Consider the following 15207-nt stretch of genomic DNA (forward strand, 5'->3'; position numbering starts at 1 on the left):
GTGAAAGCCTTCGATAATACTTTCCTTTGATTGTTAAACAGGAAGAAAAATCTGAAGGTCAGGAACAAGACTAGAAGGAGAAACCCTTAAGGTGGAGTTAATGGACATGGCCCAAGTCAGTTATTGTGTTTCTGTTTGTCCCTAAATTTGTTGCATGGACAAAGTTGCTTTCTTGGTGGCATATGTAATCTAGATATTGAAAGGGTGACAACATGGTCAAATATGGTGGGATTTTGCTCCGCTTATAAAACAGGTGAATTCAAAGTATGTTTTACTGTCTGCAGGACATTAGAGATGGACATGAACCTCTGGTTTAGAGGTTCATGCTGGTTAATTTTTTAGCTGAACAGGTGTTTGACAGTTCTCAACCCTGCCTTTCTCTGGCAGGTGCCCACTTGGAGGTAGTGGCAAGAGGAGGAGGGGCTGGGAAGCTGGGATGGTGTTACCTCTGAGTCGGTGCCTGATGGAGGAGGCACAGCTGGGAAGTGCTAAAACCCTGTTTGGCTGGAAAACAAACTGGTATGAACTACCAAACCACTGGTTCGTGCCCATCTCTACATGAAATACAAGGTTGATTCAATCCTTCCAGCCTTTTTGCTGCTAAAGTGGCTTTTTTCTTTACTTTTAGAAGGCTTCTTTTTAATGCCAGGAAGATTTGGCCATGTTTTTTCTCTGCAGACATTCATGCATTCATGTAAAGGTAGGTGTGTGTGTGTGTGTGTGTGTGTGTGTGTGTGTGTGTGTGTGTGTGTGTGTGTGTGTGTGTGTGTGTGTGTGTGTGTGTGTGTGTGTGTGTGTGTGTGTGTGTGTGTGTGTGTGTGTGTAGATTCTTGAGGAAGGACAAGCTCTAAAACAAATCGAATTTGATTTAAATCAAATTGAATGAAATCTTAACATTAGAGGTTGATTGTGGGTGATCATGGAACAAAGGAAGGCTAATTGCCTTAGAGAGAGCACCAAGGAGTTGACAGCGAAAGTCAGAACCAGCAGAGCCTACTGGCAGTGCCCTGAGAGGTCTTTTATTTACTTAGCATGATTAAATACTATGTTATGAGAGAAACAGGATACTAGTTATCTAATCATAACTAGGATTGGCTAAAATAACCCTTTGATCTTATGCTTTACCTCTAAGCGAAAGGGCAGAAGAGGGGGCTACCCCACCCTCTGGCAGATGCCGCATCCTGCCAGGAGTGTAGGCACTCCACTGAAGTAGAATGCAGCTACAGCCTTTAAGCCTTTGATGACCTCATAATATAAGAATAATAATATAAGCCTTTAACAAATTCCATTCTATTCTGTCAAATACTTTTTCCACATTCCCCCCGTTAAAAAAAGAAAGGAAGAAAAAAGAAAATTAAGCTTGTTTTTGTTGTCAGTGAAAGACCCCAATCAGTTTTAATGCAATCAGTTTTAAATTGTCTGCTATTTTCTATTCTTTATAAATTTGGTTTGATTGTTATGAGTATATTTATACATACTGTTATTCAACCTTCTGGATAAAATAGATGTCCAGACTTCAGCCTCTTGATGTTCTTGATGAGCTTCAAAATAATTTTAATAGAAGCTTCTGCCACCATTACTAGCCATTCATTCTGTGTCTGACAAATAATAATCTATCATGAGTTTCAAGAAACACATTTAATGTTTGTTTCAATAATTTGTTATGCGCAAAGAATGGCCTTTACAGAAATTTGTCAATTTCTGGCTGCTGCAAAAACTTATGTCTGCAGCACAGTCATCTGTGAATAAACATTGGCCAGTACTCTATTGTATAGCTCCATCTGAGTAACAGGAGGGATGTCACCCATCATGGCAGACTGCCAGTAATTAGAGAGTTATTTTTTTTTCCAATTTTGGGTGTGTGCATCCTATGTACAATGATATGAAATTGCATATACCCAAAACTTTTTTTATAAAAGTATTTAATTAGCAGCAGTCTGTCATGCATGGTGATATAACACCCACTGTGGAGTTAGAGCTAAGCAACAAGCTACCAGCCATTTTCTGTTCCAACGTGTCAAGCTCAGAGACTTTCAATAGCTCAAAAGCATTTAGGAAATTTACCTTTTTTGTGTGTTTGGACAAGTAAGAACTAACCATAAGTTTGATTAAAATTATGTTACTTTAATTCTAAAGAAAAAAATACAGAAGCTGCAACCATACTAAAGTATTAGAAGAGGGAGCCATATTATTCTGTGCTAGCATATCAGATAAACCCAAAATAAAAATAATTAAATTAATGGGAGTGTTTGTGTGCAAATCTGAAGAAGTAGACTTATCCATGAGAACTCACATTAAAATATAGCCATTATCTTCTTTATTTGTTCTTTTTCTTTTAGGTTTGCCTGATACATTCTAAAGTATGATTTTATAGTACAGTACTATATATATTTTCCTTTGAAAAGGGTACACTGTGAACCCAACAGAAAACCTTTTGCACACTTACCATTTTTTCAAAGTTTATGAAAGGATTATTTTACAAAACAAAAGACTCAATTTCATTGACTTGCAGAAGAAAATTTGTCATATTGTTCTCAGTACCATTCTCCCAAACTTGACTATGGCTGCATTGTAATGCTGCTCTTATTCTGTTTAAACCTTGTGTGTGTGTATATTTGTATTGTTCATGAATTTCTGATAAAACAGCAATGGCTGTTACATTCTTAATTACAGCATAAACCATTTTGTTTTACATTTCTTTTTAGTACCCACATATTCACTATATCTTTAGCATCCTTTTTTCTTATGAACAACAAGATTATGGCAGTAATGTAATTGGTGGTGTTCACACTAAATTTTCTGCGAGCCTTTCCTTTACATAGCCCATTGTGTCAGCTGATACACTTTTTACAAGGAAGAGAAGGCAAACGTTACCACTTTTCCATTCCTGTGCTCTGTCCCTTGTGTTCTCTCCACCAGTGGTGGTGTGGAATGGGCTAGCATTATGTCTCTCTCTGAAAAAGTGGCTCAGCTAGAAGCGTGGCTTTCCCGGCTAACAAGAAGGGCTGGCTATAAGGCTAGGCTTGAGGGCTCTTTTCCTTTAAGCTGTGATACCACACTGTTACTGCTGCACCAGAGTGGTTGCAAACAGAGTGAAATGAGCACAAAGGTGTTTGAGTGTGAGATAAGAAAGAATGACAGGACACAAAAAGTTACCCTTACAAAAATTATCATGGTTTTGTGGGGATGGATCAAAGGAAATCCAGGAGCTTGAGCTGGAGACAGCTGGAAGTGCCAGTTATAGCCTATAAAGTCCTACACAACTTGGATCCAGGCTATCCAGAGGACTGCATCTCCCCACATGAACTTCCTGCCCCTGCCCCCACTGTGCTTTATCCTCTTATGCAAGAATTCAAGACACCGCAGGCCAGTGTGTAGCTTTCTAGTGATTGGAAAGGGAATGCTTGCAAAACTGAAGAAACCTCACCAAAATCATTTAGGAAAAGAAGGGCATGGGGTAGAACACCATAACCTGTTATGGCTGGTGTTATATTTGGAGCCCTTTCAATTTTGCTTCATCTGTTCTCATAAAATGGAAGGATATAATATACTGTACTGGCACCACACATTGTCATCTCAGTGTTGCTGTAACTATGGGGATGAAAGGAACTGAAGTATATTTATGGAAAAGAGAGATGTCTTGTACAGTTTCTTAAAGCCACCATCTGGCTCATATACCCTGAAAAGAGGTCTTATTGGCTTATATAGAGGTGTTTACAGTAAAGGTGCAGACTTGTTTGCTTATTTACTTATTGATTTGATTTATACACCACTTTTTCTTCAGAACTGGGCTGCAGATAACTCTTGTTTTAAAAAAGAGATCAACTAAAACACCCAAACAAATAATAAATCAGGTTTCCAACATTCTCTTCCTTAATATGTAGAATGGCCACATGCCTTCTTTTCCAAAGGAGAAATTACTTTCTGAAAGACATCTAGAAGACAATTGTCTTCTGTATGGCATCTCCAATCCAAGTTTGATTTAAAGATACAAAGGGATATCATGGACTTTTAGGTTGCATATCCATGTTTTGCATATGGATGGTACCTTCAGCAAGCATACAGCTCCTCCAGTCATTTTTTAAAAAGTTTTAATGTATAGAAATATTTTGTAATTTCATCATGTCTGCATGTATAATATACAATGTTATACAGATTGGTGTCCTCTGATTTTGTGATGTTTGGTATTTTTATAGATTATATATTTGATCTGCTGTCTAGAAGCATCACCTTGATGTTGGCCCCATTCCTTGGTAACCTGCAAAAATCATTCCCTGGAAAAAGGACAGGTAGTCCTTGAACTACAGAATCTGACTTGGACTGAGGACAAATTTGTATGTTCCTGAGAGGTCATACAGAGAATCCCAGTTTGGTACAGTGGACAGAGTAATGAACTAGGACTCAGGAGGCCTGAGTTTGAATTCCCACTCAGCCATGGAAATTCACTGGGAGTGTGATACTGGTAAAACCACTCCTTAAATATCTCACCTATCTTGGAAGCCCTATGATGGTCGCTATAAGTCCTTCTGACTTGAAGGCAGTTAACAAAGAAGCAATAACCTCTCCAGGATCATGAATCACTTAGAAGAGGAGACAGCAGAAGTTTGATAGTAAGTACATTCTGTTGCTGCAGACGTGATGCATCAAGCTTGAGGGAAGTATACCTGGACTCTGAAATTTCATACCACCAGTCAGTAATGGCACTCCAATTTGCCTTTTGTCAAAGTCATAATCTTATATCTCATATTGCAGTTCGATTGATGTACATTAATATTGTAACCTTACTGATCAGGCACATGAGTTGGGATAGCAGTTCCCTGTTTAGGAACCCAGAGACAGATTCATCTACAAGTTCTCTGTATGGGAGTTGCAGTCAATAACTGTGGAAGAAACAAGATGATCTACGTAGAACAAGGGCGAAGAAGCTTAGGTCTATTCAATATTTTGAATGATAACTTCCAGCAATCCTGTTACGTTCACCCCGTGCCCCTGTTTCTTTTTCTCAACCCAAAGGGCTCAGGCTGGTGACGTTCCCTCTTTCTTTCGCTGCCACAATGTCTTTATCCACGCTGTAAAGGACTTTAGCCTGACACTGGCTGCCAGCAACAGAACTTGTTTATTAAAGAGTATTAGGGTACGGTAATTAAGGATCACAGAAGTTCTTTATTCATTTCACAGAATCACACTCATTGAAATATCATATATTCTGTCATGCATTCAATCACCTCCTGTTTTATTTATTCACTTTAACCAGCTTATCTTTATTAGCTACATTTCTTCTCTTTTTCTATATACAGTGGTGCCTCGCATAGCGAGGTTAATCTGTTCCGGATTAACCTTCGCTATAGCGAAACATCACTGAACGGGACAGGGAAAGCCATTGGAACGCATTAAACATCATTTAATGCATTCCAAAAGGCTCCTTTACTCACAGTTCAGTGAAGTTTCCTATGGCCGGCAGCCATTTTCGCGCCCTCGTTAAGCGAGGGGAGGGCGCGAAAACGCTGCGCACAGCCATTTTGGGGCTTCCGGCGGCCATTTTGTCCGCCGAACAGCTGATCGTCGGAGCTTCGTTTTGCGAAGATCGGTAAGCGAAACACTTACTGATCTTCGCAAAGCGAATTTCGCCCTATCTAAAGCTCGTTGAGCAATCGCATTAGCGATCCCAAAAAAGGGATCGCTATGCGATTTCATCGTTGTACGGTGCGCTCGTTAAGCGAGGCACCACTGTATATCTCTCTGCAAACCTCTCTCCTTCCTCTTCTCTCTCCCTCTCTCACTGACTTAACTGACCCTCTGCCTCCGCCCCTCCTCTCCACTCATGGGCTTATGCAAATGAGCTCCAGCTATGAGTGACAGGCATGACATGGGGCAACCGTCACATACCCTTATACAGTGGTGCCTCGCTTAGCGATGTTAATCCGTTCCAGGAAAAACGTCGCTAAGGGATTTCGTCACTAAGGGAAATAAAAAAGCCTATAGAAACGCATTAAAACGTGTTTAATGCATTCCTATGGGCCTGAAAACTGACCTTATGCGAAGAAACCCTCATTGCGGTGGCCATTTTGGGTGCCTCTAAAGCGAGGCAACACAACGGGCAGCCATTTTGTTTACCCGGTGGCCATTTTGGAACTGCCGATCAGCTGGCCGAAAACGGGGGCTTGACTTAAGAACGGCTCGAGTTAAGAACATTTTGACTTAAGAACCGCTCTCATAGGAAAATATTGACTTGACTTACATACTTAGATTTGAGTTAAGAACTGAAAAAAAAACCACGTGGGAGGCAGGGAAAGTGCAAAATGTGAACTTCCAGTTAACTGTTGGCCAGTGAAAAGGGTGCCTGTCTGCTTCCTCACTCCTCCCAGCGTTTAGAGAGTGGATTGGGAGACAGTCTTCGGACTGCCTGGTACTGTACTGCCTGGACTGTATTTTCCCTGCCTTCCCTGAACCTTTCTTGACCTAAGAAAAAAAAAGAAACAAAATATCCCCCTCTAGTGGTCGAAGGCGGAATAGCAGCTTCCCATTAGTTTCTATGGACGGAAAAGAGCAGATATGGATCAAATGGTTTTCAATGCATTCCTATGGGAAATGCAGATTTGACTTGAGAACATTTTGACTTGAGAACCGCCTTCCAATACGGATAAGTTCTCAAGTCAAGACCCCATAAATAAAGAGCCTAGTGGCGCAGTGGTTAAACTGCTGTACTGCAGCCAAAACTGTGCTCATGACCTGGGGTTCAATTCCAGGTAGTGGCTCAAAGGTTCACTCAACCTTCTATCCTTCCAAGGTTGGTAAAATGAGTACCCAGCTCACTGGGGGGGGGCAATGTGTAGCCTGCATAATTAACTTGTAAACCACCCAGAGAGCACTTGAAGGGCTATGGGGCGGTATATAAGCAGCACAAATAAGGATGTCTTCTGTTGTTCCTACATGACTGGAGAGAAACCAACCACAGCAAAGTCAGTCATTACTACTTTTCATGGTTGCAGCAGAATATCACAACGCCTCCTCATTTTGAAATCTATGTTCAGAATTTCTGATAAGCCAGTAGGTAAGGGCAGCAAACTGAAAACTGGCAGAGGCTACAAGCTTTGCTCAAATCTTCAAAAGCAAATCTTGCATTCGATACCCTATGGATAGAATCAATATTCCCTTTTTCGTTTGCTTCCCTCATTCAAAATAGATATTGGCTTGTTTTATCTTTTATTTTGTATCATTGAGTAACCTTGTAAATTTACAAGCTCAGCCTGAATTAAGACAAAAAATGTAATTTGAAAGAGGCATTACTGTGATACAGAATTTCTTGCAAGACCTTTGTAGAAAATTATGGCTGTGGATAAGGAGTTTGAAACTGCAGAAGATAAACTAAATCACAGCAGTGCATGTCTAGAGATAGTTTCCATAGATAGAATTTAAAAAAATTGACAGACTAGGGTTGCATTTTAAATAAACAGGTGGTGTGTCTGTGAGCACACACATGTGCACACACATACAAACGCGTGCATGTTTGACATGAGGAGTACTGCTTGTAGTTAGCATGTCCCAAAGTGCCATCTGGTGGCTTTTAAAAATACTGCTTTGGCATACATTGATTTGAATGGACAAAGTATCTATTAACATTTTTGTATTTAAACAGTCAAAAATATTTTAGAATTGCAGCGAAAGCATCCCCAAAAATTATCAGAAAAGTGATACAGAATAATCCAATTAAAAATAAAAAGGCTGATGAAACAAAAAGTGTTAAAATTGATAACTTTGATTGGCCATTATAGAAGACTTCAAAAATACCAACGAGTTATTTTGTAAAAAAAGAAAACATGTGCTCCTCCTGGTACCAATTAGAATGCATTTTATGCCTATTTCATATTTTCCTCCTTAAGTAGCCTTTTCAACAAAATACTGTTCAAAGATGCTTGAATGTTTATTTTCTGTACTCTTATCACCTTCTTCCCTTTCAGATTCTTTCTGCAGCCCAAGACATGCCAGACATCCAGAACTTGTAACTACTGCCTTAGAAATAATACTGGCTTAAATTCAGTTGTTAGTTTCAACTAGAGTAGATCAGTTTGACTGAACGCTATTGCCAGTCTCAAGCAGAGTAAACTCATTAAATGTTTGAATGGTGAGTCAACACTCAGGTAGCTCCCATAGATTAAATGGGACTATTCTAATTTGGACTACCAATAGGATTCTGGCATTGAATCAAAGGGAAATTATTTGGTTACATTTATGTCCTGCTTTTTCTCCAATTAGCTCAAGGGGGCATTCACAGCCCTCTTCCTCATTTTATCCTCATGATAAGCCTTAAAATAGCTTGGACTGAGAAGAAGTGAATGTCTGGGCATTCAAAGGTTCAAAAGGTCACCCAGTGAATGTCTGGGCATATGGGAATTTGAACTTCATTCTCTCCAGGCTTAGTTCTCTAACTACTAAACCACACTGACTCTCAACCCTGGTAAACGGACACTTGTATAAGTTCCACTCTTTCAATGCACGTAGCACCTTAAAGACTAACTGCTATATTTTAATGCACCCTGTTTTCCCAAACATAAGACCTAACCTAAAAATAAGCCCTAGTATGATTTTTCAGGATGCTCCTAATATAAGTCCTACCTCCAAAATAAGTCCCAGTTAGTGAAACCCTGCCCTCCACCATTGTGCAGCAACCAGAAGAAGATGACATGATTGCATTTGAATAATTGTAGATTGCTGTACAGTGGTGCCCCGCATAGCGACGATAATCCGTTTCAGATAAATCGTTGCAATCTGGAAACGTCGCTATGCGGGAGGGAAAACCCCATAGGAATGCAGTAAACCCTGTTTAATGCGTTCCTATGGGGGGAAAACTCATTGCTATGCGAAGATTCCCCATACGGCCGCCATTTTTGCCACCTCGGTAAGCGAGGGCAGGGCACGAAAATGCTGCGGGTGGCCATTTTCTTCATCTGGCGGCCATTTTGAAATCGCTGATCAGCTGTTGAGGAAACATCGCAATGTGAAGATCAGTAAGCGAAACGCTTACCGATCATCGCAATACAATTTTCGCCCATTCAAAACGTTGCAATGTGATCGCTTTTGCGATTGCTAAATCCACATCGCTATGCGGATTCATCGTTAAACGGGGCACTCGCTATGCGAGGCACCACTGTACATGAAAATAATCCTTTGAACATAAGCTGTGATGATTGCCCCACGCCACTCCTTTCACTCATATCTCATTTGCATGAGCCTATGAGAGGAGTGAAGGGGCGGAGTCAGCAGATATAAAAAGGTTTGGCAGAAAAGTTGCACAGAGAGAGGAGATAGAAGTTGCAGAGATAGATAGTCAGGGAGATATTGAGAACTTATACTAATAGAGATAAGCTGGTCAAGATTAATAGAGCAGGTGGTGACTGAGTATGTGGGAAGATATATGATATTTTAATGATTTGATTGTATGCACTGAATAAAGAACATCTGTGATTCTGATTTAATTCAATACACTCCAATAAATAAGTTCTGTTGGCAGTAACCAGAGAAGTGTCTGATCAAAGTCTTTTACATTGTGGATAAAGGAAATCCACTGGTGGCAGTGAAGAAAAGAGAGAACATCACAATTGATATCTGCAGGTGGGATGACATAACATGAGCCCTTTGTTCGGGGAAACAAGGAGGCCATGTGGTAAATGTCACAAGTGGTGTCCAGTGGTGGGATATGAATAGATTCCAGTAAAGCCAAAGCTTAAAGGGGATTGTTCTGAGTGAAGGAGACCTATTAGTCAGAGGTCTGTGGCAAAGAAGTGGGTAACTCACTAGAGCTTTTGTGGAAAAGCTTAGTGGTAAGGCTTCTGAATGCAGATCTTGGGGGGGGATTACAGATAGGGAACAACTCTGAGGGAAAAAAATCTGTTTGAGGTTACCTCAGGATTTAAATAGACCCAGTGGGCTAGCTTAGAATCCAAGGCTCCAAGAGTTAAGAGAGCGCTTATAGAGAAAAAGTAGAAGCCGGGGTCAAAACAAGTCTGAGGTGATAGGAACAAGCAAAAGCTTGAAAAAAATCAGAATTTGTTTGTGTGGAGGCAAGAGGATTGTCTCAGACCAATGAACAACATGGCTGGCATGGTGCCAGAGAAAGTATAGCCATCCTTAGCTGCCAAGAGAGAGCTACATAGTATCTCAGAAAGAAAAAGTATTTTAAAAAGAGGCCTGATTATTTCTGCAATATAAACCAGCTCTTATCCAAACAAATGCACATACATATGCCACCTAAAAGAAGTAAAAAGCTAGTAATGGAGGCAATTGATCCTCAAGAGGCACAAGGTTTACCTCATGAAGTGGAGGGAAATGGAGTTCCTCTCTGTATGGAACAGGAAGAGACTCAGGAGGGTGCCTCAGGGAGAGAAAGTGATCCAATCTCCCAAGAGTTTGAAAAATGGAAGTTGGAACAGGAATTCAAGCTGAAAGCCAAGGAATTAGAAATTAGAGAAAAAGACAGAGCTGATGAAAAAGCTAAGAAGCTAGAGCTCAGGGAACCACAGCTCAAAGCTGAGGCTGAGGCTAGACAAATAGAATTAAGAGAGAGAAAAATGGCAATTGAGCAAGAAAATAGACAAAGAAATGGAATTAAGACAGAGATGGAATTTCAAATACAAATGAAACAATTGGAATTGGCTTCTCAAAATAACAACAATAATGAGGGACTCTCAAAAAAAGATCTAAAGAAATTTCCCCAATATAGAAAAGTTGACTGCCAAAAATCTTTCCTCATTTCCTTTGAACGCGTGTGCTGGGACTTTAATGTGAAAGAGGAAGAAAAGATGATTGTGCTGAAATACTAATACAGTAAGTGGAGATTTAGCAGAGTTGTATTCACAGATGCCTCTAGAGCAGGCCAGAAACTTTGAGGCTTATACAGTGGGGTCTCTACTTAAGAACGTCCCTACTTAAGAACAATCCAACTTAAGAACAGCTCCATTTGCTAAATTTTGCTACTACTTGAGAACAGAAATCCAAGATAAGAACAGGAAAAAAAAACCTTTCCTGATCTTTTTTTAACCTTAGGTCATCTTAGGTTAAAAAAAATTCTCCCCCTAGTGGTAGAGTACGTATTAACCAGCTTTGCATTAGTTCCTATGGGAACTAATGCTTCAATGTACGAACGCACCTCTACATAACAAAAAAACATCCAGAACGGATTAATTGGTTTTCAGTCCATTCCTATGGGAAATTTTGCTTCAACTTAAGAACGTTTCAACTTAAGAACACCATTCCAAAACGGATTAAGTTCTTAAGTAGAGGTTCCACTGTAGCTCTGAAGGAAAGGTTGGCAAGGCCCTGTACTTTGAACCCAGAGCCAGTAAACTATGCTATGCGTGTGGGGAAAAAGGACACTTTTGGGCTCAGTGTCAGATCCAAGAGACTAGGGATGTTAACCAGCGAAAAGGGGGAAATTCCAGTCAGCCAAAGAAAGTATTTTGTGTACAGCATAATGGATCTACTAAAGAAGCAGCTGAATCTGTTGCCATAGCAACCCAAGTAACAGAGAGCCCAGAGCCTCTTGTGGCTAGGGTTGTCCAATGCTTTTTGATAGAATGTAACCAGAACCTACTATGTAGCAGGAGATGTTATTTACATTGATAATAATAAGTATCTTGCACTCAAAGATACCTGCTCACAAGTTACAGTGTGTCACCCAGATATAGTCCCTAAGAAAAATATGTTAGAACATGAAAACATTCCTGTTAAAGGCTACTTGAAGTACCGTGTCTACGTATATGAGCCTTCATGGCTCTTAAGATCCTCAGAGGAGGCAATCCTCACTATCCCATTGCCATTGCAGGTACAGTGGACCCTTGACTTACAGACAGCTTGACTTACAGACTTTTTGAGTTACAGACTTCTCTGGCCGCAAAATTTAGGTTTGACTTGCAGACTGAGATTTGACTTACAGACCAGAGAAAAACCAAAATGGAACAAAAACGGCCTGTTACGGGATTAATCGGTTTTCAATGCACTGTAGGTCAATGGAGACTTGACTTACAGACTTTTTGACTTGAGAACCGCCTTCCAATACGGATTAAGTTCTCAAGTCAAGACCCCACTGTATGCTTAATGGGGACAGAAGAGAGAGCCTTTTCTGTTGCAGCTCCCAGACTGTGGAATGCTGTCTCTCAGATTAGGTTGCCCCCCTCTGTTTTATCTTTCTGCTGACAGATGAAACCCACCTTTTCAGACAGGCTTTTAATAATTGAGTCCTACACGCTAGTTTTTACCTTAGTAATTTTTAAAAAAATATTTTTAATTATTGAATGTATTTGTAATTATTATTAGGTTTTAATTCTTTTAATGCATAATTTATTGTGTTTTTAATTCTGCTTGTTCTAGTATTGTGAGTTGTCCTCATTGGGAGAAAGGTGGCCTACAAATGATACTAAATTAAAAAAAAAACAAATAGATAAGCCAGCACATATGTAAATTCCACTGATCCACTGGGTCCACTCTAGTTAGGACTAAGAACTGGATGTAGGCAATTTGGATTTAAGGGATCCTGTGCAGGCTTACCAAAGCTCCCTGCTATCAAGAAGCAGAACGGAATGGACTCCGTAATGCCAGCGAGAGCACTCGACTGCGATCAAAGCAACCCCGTGGATCCACAACCATTGCAAGGTCAAGATTTTGACAGGATTGCCAAATCTCTCTTTTGGACTACCTCCTCTCAAGCATCCCATCTGATTTCATCCGTTGGCTGGGATGGGCTCTTCAAATTTCAGATTTTATTTGTCCTTAGAATACAATTTCATAACCTGCTGTTGAACTGATTATCGCTGAGATCATGATTCTGCCAAAAGGAGTACGCCTTTGATAAATAAACGAAACTAAAGTGGCCGAGGACTCACAAAGACTACTAAATCTCCAACCGCTAGCCTCGGAATTTTCTGATTTGAGCAAGGTTTATTGGTGCAGATTGTCCTTGTGTCTGAATACCGCACTCCCAGTCTTGGTTGCTCCTCAAGGAAAGCTGTTCCTTACGTGGGCGCAAGTTTTGCATCCACATACTCGAGATCCCGTGACTACTTTGCGGACTAGCAGATGACATGGTCCAGACAAGTAACCGCACTGGGAGTTGTTACTGTAGAGCAGAAGGCGCATTCTCGTGCGCCCCACTATTTTAATTGGACCAAATTATTTTCCACGAGGATCCAGTTCTGGTGCCCAGTTCACCTTTTCACCGTGCAGGCGAGGAACGAATCTATCCTCGTAAAGACTCGGGGATTCTCCGGGGGAAAAAAAACCGAGGAAAAACGGAGGGTGAAAGGCGGCCCGTCACGTGGCGGCCACAGAGCGCGCGCTTGCGCATGTTGGTTTGTTTGTCTAAGGTTTCCGTACGCCGCTGTTCCCTCCTCCCCCTTTCTCCGATGGGTGGCGCGAGGCCGGGAGGCCTGAGCTATCCCAGGGTGCTCTTCGCGGCGTGGACTTCTCCGTCCCGCTGGGGGAAGACACTCTGCGCGGAGATTTCGCCAACGAGACGCTGTGGGCTGCCGCCAAACCGACATGTTAGTGCCCAGGCCCTAAAGGCGGGACGCGGCCGCAAACGACGTCCCGCGACCTTCTGCTGGCTGTTTGGTGCGCGCGCGAGCGCAGGCCACCGAACGACAACATGGAGGCTGTGAATGCTTTCAACCAAGAGGTGGGAATGGAGTCCGTCAAGGGAACGCGGGCCAGCCCGACCCGGCCCGGCCTGTTTGGTGGGAGGGAGCGAGGGTGGCTGCTTGCCCGCCGGCACCGTGCCTTACACTGGTGGTGTACGTGGGGGAGGCTCGCGGCTGATAGGAAACTGAAATAGAAGGACCACCAAGGCCTCTCTTGGGGCGGGGGGTGGATTTGCGGCCTTGCCTGGGCCGGCGTGTGGGCGGCCGCGGTGTAACGAGGGACATGGGGGGTTGAAGGAGCCACCTCAGGATCCTTTCCCCCTCAGCCCTCTTTCTTTGAAACGCCTACAGTCTGAGGAGCCTAAGCAGAACTTTATCGGATAGTCGGTGCTGCCTCTCCTCATCCCCCTCGTCGAGGAGACTCGGCTGGGCTGATTAAAGTCACTCCTCTAGGGCGCAGGGAGAGAAAGAGGGATTCGTGTGTCTGTGTGCGTGCCAGTTCGCACTCCACTTGCAGGCGGGATGGGCCTTTGCATTGTGTGTGTGTGTGTGTGTGTGTCTGTGTCTGTGTTCTCGCGCGCGCTTCGGTGGGAAGGGTGGGGGAGGTGAAGGGAGAAGGAAGTAGTTGGCCTTTTCCTCTTAGAGAGTTGATGGAAACCCAAAACGTGAGCGCAGATAGGACATTTTCTGACGGCCTCTTTGATCCTTTAGTCGCCGTGTATTGCAAAACGCGCTAGAGGTGAATAAAACACCAGACACTGAGCAGCTCAGATAATATGAACAAGTGTTTATACAGTCGGGAGGAGCAGAAATTGTTGGCATAAGTGCATGGGTACAGTTGCATAAAATATTAGTTGAGGTGGACAGGCGGGAAGGACAGTTGATCTCTAGTGGCACAGAGGTCCTAGCTAATTTCCTTAACATTTGGTTCACAGACATAATACTAGCAATATTCTCTCAGCAGATTCCCAAGCTGAAATATCTTGCAGCTAGGGGATTGTTGTAGTTTGGCACAATACTTCCCCTGTTGTTACTTTGAGGCTTAAGGAGCTAATTCTTTAAAGTGGGGGATGCATATATTACTATCCTAGCACTGCAAGAACGTAATGCTATACAGTTGAAATGGTCTATATAGGAATAATAAAGCTGCCTGAGTGACAGGATCAGTTTGCCTCTCAAGAAACAGTTCCAGGTATGTTAAAACAATGGAACCTCACTAGCTCTTTCATTTAGATCATTGATAGTTTGTTAGGCTATGGCTTACATTCTCTATAATCAAGCAAGTTGTTAGTTACAAATTTCATGTTTTTTGCTGAGTTATAAGGTGTAAAATGAAAAAAATGATGATGAGAGCAATAATGGATTTTAAGTGCCAGGTCATCCAAAATACATATATGTAGCATTCAGTGTTTGTATGTTCAATTGTTTATATTAGTTTTGGCAGAAATAACTGTAATGCTCTGCCATACAATGTCTGGAATCCAAGCTAAGAATTATGTTGTTATGAATTCATTAGTTCAAATTTCAACAGCAAATTGGCACTGTTTTAGAAGTTGGTGTAGGAATCTAGTATCATGCA

General features: G+C 41.7%; 1 protein-coding gene across 3 annotated transcripts in view; it reads left to right on the forward strand.

Moving 5' to 3' along the window:
• The first annotated feature begins 13493 nt into the window (after positions 1 to 13493).
• The window catches only part of SCAF4 (SR-related CTD associated factor 4), a 79208-nt gene continuing 77494 nt past the window's right edge, over positions 13494 to 15207 (forward strand). For 2 of the 3 annotated variants that reach the window (XM_020796235.3, XM_078388938.1), the window contains exon 1: positions 13494 to 13666. In XM_020796235.3, the coding sequence (XP_020651894.3) occupies positions 13637 to 13666 (30 nt within the window). In that variant the 5' untranslated portion in view covers positions 13494 to 13636. The remainder of the gene's footprint in view (positions 13667 to 15207) is intronic. The other variant, XM_020796236.3, reaches the window with a different exon arrangement.

The sequence above is a fragment of the Pogona vitticeps genome, chromosome 3, assembly GCF_051106095.1.
Source record: "Pogona vitticeps strain Pit_001003342236 chromosome 3, PviZW2.1, whole genome shotgun sequence".
Taxonomy (NCBI): Eukaryota; Metazoa; Chordata; class Lepidosauria; order Squamata; family Agamidae; genus Pogona; species Pogona vitticeps.